Below are 6000 nucleotides of genomic sequence, written 5' to 3' on the forward strand. Positions count from 1 at the left end.
GTAGAGCTGGAGAATGCAGATTAATAAAAAAAAAAAAAGTACATTCATTTTTCCAAATGAATTTGGCTTCATCCAAAACACAAAGAAGTCCTTTATAATCTGTTCATAAACACCCTACTAAAACCTTCTTTGTAGGTTTTGTAAACATACTTGTGCAGAAAAGAGTTAACATAGCAGGCTTGAGCCTGTTTTCCCTAGAAAGGTTGGCCTCCAAGGTCAGTTCTTGGTTGGCATCTGGCAAATTGGCTTTCGAGACCCTTCCACAATTCCCAGACTGATAAGGATGGCACACTGTGCCTAAGCTGTTTGTACAAACAGTACAGTTTATGACGAATCCCTGCTTTTCCTCTGGGCATCTGAAATTTTGGAACGTGCTAAAGCAGAGGGTGTCTACGGACTTATGCCAATAAAATCTCTGGGCTCCTGAGCTCAGGTGAGCTTCCCTGGTGGACACCGTGTCACACATGCGGTAATAACTCATTGCTGGAGGAAGTAAGCACGTGCTGGCAGACTCCCCAGGCAGAGGACTCTTGGCAGCTTGTGCCTGGCTTCCTCCAGACTTCACCCCATGTGCCTTTTCCCTTTGCTGATTTTGCTTTGCATCCTTTTGCTCAGTTCTGTGAATCCTCCTAGTGAATCATCAAACCTGGGGTGATCTTAGGGACCCTTGACACTACATTTTAATGCATAAAATTACTTTCTATAGAGTTCTGAGTGTTTCAATACACTGTCATATATACATTAGCAACTTGCAATTGATAACTTTAAGATGACAAAAGCTTAAAGTCCTATATCGCTCATAAAATTATTTACCTTTTTGACTACTGGAGAAACAATACTCAAAAAGATAATGTAACAGTTGTTTTCTCAAAGTTCAAATCTGCAATTTCAACTACAAATATAGTTAATTTGAGATTTTATTACCTGGTTATCGCATACTATTTCTATATGTGTAATTATTTTTAACTCCCTCAAAATGAAAGAAAACTCATCTTTATCCTCAAAAACAAACAAATCCAAATGCAAACTCCTGACAGTTTACTGTCCATCACAATTCAGATGGTATTTAAAAAGGATGCATTCTTACCATGTGGAGTGATTGTCTGTACCGGCTTAGCGGAGGACCTCACGTTCCATATGGTCAAGGTGCCATCCGAATGACTGCAGATGAACTGTTTCCCTTCGTGATGCCAGGCAACAGAGTGGATGGCCTAGAGAAGATGGGGAAGAATCCCATTTTTAAAAACAAAAATCAACTTAAACACAAAGCTATCCATAATTGGTGTTGTAATTAATTTTCACTTTAAACTTTTTCATATTTCCCAAGCTGAAGTCAATATTTTAACTTGGCATTCCCACAATAATTTAGCCCTCTTGCAATACAAATGAGATTTAATTTGGTATTGACACTATTTTAATTCCTTTAACTTACTCCTTAAGCCAACATAAGGATGATATAATAGCGATATATGCATTATTGACAAGTTCAGGAAAACAAAATGTATTCTTATAGTTTCTTAGAATAAACCATACCTAAACATAAATTACTAAGTAATTACAACCAATATCCCCTCAAAAAAAATAGTTGCTTTGACAGATCAGAACAAATTTTAAACATTAAATAAAATTATAAGAAGATAAAAATGTAGATTTAAGATCAATTAAATTAAAAATTAAGATAAATTAAAAATATCTCAGATTGAGCTTTCAAAACATGCTATCAATTTCTCAAGTAATTATTCAGGTGATTTTTAAAATCTGAAGGGCCTCTCTTTTGACTAGAAATTTACTTTATACCGCTGCACCTCTTAAAAACTATCTGAGAATATTTTTATATGACCAAAGTACATTACCCTCCAATTTTTTTGTTCTAATATTTTCTGTTCGTAAAAATTTTTTTAAAAAATCACTCTCCTAGGTCCTCTTTAAATTACGTCTTTTCAACTTAAGCTGATACACTTCTAGTTCTTCACGGTCAGCTGACTGTACAAGCTGCCCTATGGGAGCGTCAGGATGCAGAGTGCAGCACAAAACCACGCAACTGACACTTGCAAGTTCAAGCACACAGTCAACATTTACTATCACCTCGTTCAATGGCCATTCATTCGGGTTCCTCATATGCTTATGAGTTTAAGTTAAATAAAACAATATTATGGATCATATTTTAAAATTTAAATTACGATGGATAAAGACCATCAGCTGCATTTCTCAATGCCAAGACTACACAATGTTTTAGGTTCAAAGTATCTCTAATAAAATTCTAAATAAAATCTTAAAACAGTAATAACCTTAATCCAAAATATACATATGACATTCTACAAACTCAATCTTAAAATAAGCAATCCTTTAGTAACCTTAACAGACGAAATTATTCCTGCAAAATATGAGTAGTGTTAAGTAGCTATACACAAAGCTATTTATATTTTTCAAAAGTGATAAAGGAAGGACAAGAGAAATCTACAGTGTTGTCTGGAATCTATAAATAAAAACATTCTGATCTTATCATATGTAAAAGTGTATATCATATACATAAATATGTATCATAGAGAACTAATATTTCTACTTTGCTTAAAAAATACATCTTTGTTTAAAAGCATCTTTTACTCCTAAGATACTATTAAATTGTTAAGCCTTCCAAAAATAAAATACTAATTATAGGGACCAGTTGTTCACCACTATTCTGAATAACAAAGCGAAACAAATAACACAAAAACTCCATAAAAGAAACAATCAAATATAAACTTTTACATGTAATAAACATGCACAATTTTTTCTTAGTTCTGCAATTTTCTGAATACAAATCCAACTTGACACAAGATCTCATTTTTTTCTCACAGTCTCTAATACCACTACATGTAATACTACATATATGAAGTAGAAATTTATGTAAACAAAGTGGGAACAGCAAATCTCACTAACCAAATCTGTCACATGCTTAGGATCAGAAAGTAGGTTAGGAGCACACCTGAATAATTTACAGGAGAAGATAAGTGATATAAAGTAGGTAGCATAAACAGGGGTTGAAGAGCTTTGTATGTTGGTTGGCTTGTTTATTTTTCCAAGATGTAAAATTTCCAGAAGACTTTTAAGTTACTAAATTTTTAAAAAGTGGAAAACTATAGATACAGATGAGTAAGAGAAATAGGTAGGAAGAGAGATCAAGGGCAGAATGAATGGAAATGAGAAGAACAAAATAAACAAGAAATATACAAAAGTTGTGGAGGAACAACAATGAATTCAGGGTAGAGAGAAAACGTGGAAAGAGAAGGAAGGGAGAGGATATAGCTACTGGCATAAGCCACAAAGCAACAGTATACACAATTCTAAAAGTTCTTTTTCAAGATGCAATTGTCTGCAAGAAATAATAACTATTATAAAGCTCATGAGAGAGTTAATGGATTAAGGATCTGACATTAGTATTTTCATCTTTGATAAAACAAACAAACAAAAAGCATAAGTACTGTATACTTGAATACACTTTTTAAAAAAGAGTAGTATCTAGTTATTAGGCTTTGGCAAAAGTAGTAGATAAGATGCTTCGTGCTTTCTTAACAAATAAGAGGGCATCTTGAAGCACAATTTTCTGGAAAGAGAACAGGCTATTTATCTATGAAATTTTACAATCACTAACTCAAAATAGTGGGAAAATTGAATAAACTCCCTACCTACTGATTTTGCAAACTAATCAGTATTATTAGAATCACTTCGCAGTAAAGCTGTGTATAAACCGTAGCCCAGCTGCTCTTATATTACACATATACTGATTAACGTTTCTAGCAGACTCACACCAAAAGCAGTTTTTCTCCTACAAAATAAGATTTACCTGATATTCAAAAGCAATATTGATAACTAGTAGTTATACTGGGAATCAGCAAAATTCCCAGCAATTGGGAATTTGCCAAAACCCTTAGAAAAATGTCAACGAAATGATTTTGACTTTATAATGCTTGCAAATACATGGAGAGTAAATAGTAAAAATACTCCTTTTGTTTTATTATTCTCATGTAACCAAATAAGAAAGCGAACGCTTAGAGCACTGAATGAATTATTTCTTGCACATATAAATAATACATTAAATTGTGCAGCTTTCGCCCTAGTACTTCAACTTGTGAACATTTCAACATTATTTCTACTATAGAAGGGAAGTGACAGTGACACTATAACTGAACAAGATAATGAGTGAATAATACATTTTATAAGATAGATGATAAAATTATTACATATTGGACATTAAATGATTTATAGCTTCTCTCTCTAGTTAAGATTTTCACAGGCATAAATTGAAAAAAACTGCCATTTCCATTAAAAATAAAACCCAAGAGGAATTTTCTTAAATATTTTGAAAATGTGAACAAATTATTCATTCTTTTAAGTATTGTTTCATCTTTGGAGTGTGTGTGTGATCAATCAACAGGAAATAAGCTATCTTAAAAAGAACCTCTCTAAACACTGAAGAAAAGGACCTTAGAGGAATAAATACTTCAATTAATATTGGTAGTATGAAAAATAATTTCTTTAAAGCTGTTATTGATTTCAGCGCTATGAGTTACAAATATATCCTATTTTGATATTCTTTGAAAAAAGACTTCTGACAGTCTTGAGATACAAATGTACTCACATGCTAGCAAGGTACAAACTATTATTTCTTTGTGTTTAATTACCTATATTTCTATCAGTCGCTTCTCAGTCTACTAGGAAAAACCAACATGAAACCAAAATACAAAAGTCACTGACAAATGACTCTCGAGATATGACAAAGAATAACTATTAAAATAAAGAGGTTCATAAGTACTAAATAATTGTCTTAAAACATCAATAATGCTGTATTTCATTTCTGCCAACATTTTGGTTACTACAAAAAGAATACTGATATTTTAACACTGGTTATAGCCTAAAAGGAATAGAATGTCCCCTGTAGAAATATAATTTTACACAGATTGAAATATTCAGAAAATATCTGTAGAGTTAGGAATACTACCCAAGTATACTCAAAATCTATCATTTAGTCATAACGAGGCGAGAAAAGAGTCTGTCAATTAAAGAGGTACTAACTATGGATATGAAACAACAAAAGCTTAAGGGCAAAGATGGATTTCTGTTCCCATTACTCCCCATCCAACCACCCCAAGAGACCAAATGAAAAGCGAAAGCTGTACCACATTGAAGTTTCATTATATTAGAAATGTTCGGAATTGATATCATAATGCCAGTGAATACATCCTGTGCTAGGGTAATGAAAATGAAACTGAGCGGAGTAACACTATTGAATACAACGTAAACATCGGGGTGGACAGAAGACAGAGGTAGTATTTTGCAACGGCCTTAAATTTTTAACCCTCACTAATGCGAATTAAATCTATAATAATTTCTTGACTGCCTAAAATTGTAAACTTGGTAAAACCTGCATTAAGTATCATTTTTACATGAACAAAGAGCCTGATAAAATAGCATGAACTCATGGAAATAGAAATCTTCACTCAGTTTACTTTAGAACAATTCAGAAGTTAAAACTTACATCCACAGCACTATCATTTAACCGTAAGAGTTAGTCATTATGTATGTTAATACTTATTCAGAACAAGTTTTTTGACTTTGTATCTCTGTTGCATCTCTGTGCATCAGTCTGAAGTTTTCCCACAATTTCCTTTTCGGGTTTTGGTATGAAGATACCGCTGGCCTCATAGGATGAGCTGGGAAGTGTGCCTTCCTCTCCTTTTGGGAGGAGTTCGGGTACAGTGGGCACTATTTGGTAAAATTCACCAGTAAGCCCACTGAGTATGGAGTTTTCTTTGTGGGAAACATTTTCATTAAAAATTCAATTTCTCTAATAAATAGAGAACTACTCAGGTTAACGATTTCTTCTACAGTTAGCTTTAGCACCTTCGAGTAATTTGATGTCTTTCAAGGAATTTGTCCATTTCATCTAAGTTGTTGAATTTACTGGCATTAAATTGTACATATTTCCTTATCAGTCTCCTTGTATTTCTGTAGAAATTGAAG

At 33.0% G+C, this 6000-nt stretch overlaps 1 protein-coding gene across 2 annotated transcripts in view; it reads right to left on the reverse strand.

Annotated features, from left to right (window-relative positions):
- Positions 1 to 6000, reverse strand: part of STXBP5 (syntaxin binding protein 5) — a 162476-nt gene that overhangs the window by 92276 nt on the left and 64200 nt on the right. For both annotated transcript variants that reach the window (XM_046669154.1, XM_046669152.1), the window contains exon 8: positions 1088 to 1211. In XM_046669154.1, coding sequence (XP_046525110.1) covers positions 1088 to 1211 — 124 coding nt within the window. The remainder of the gene's footprint in view (positions 1 to 1087; positions 1212 to 6000) is intronic.

The sequence above is a fragment of the Equus quagga genome, chromosome 8 (genome assembly GCF_021613505.1).
Source record: "Equus quagga isolate Etosha38 chromosome 8, UCLA_HA_Equagga_1.0, whole genome shotgun sequence".
Lineage (NCBI taxonomy): Eukaryota > Metazoa > Chordata > Mammalia > Perissodactyla > Equidae > Equus > Equus quagga.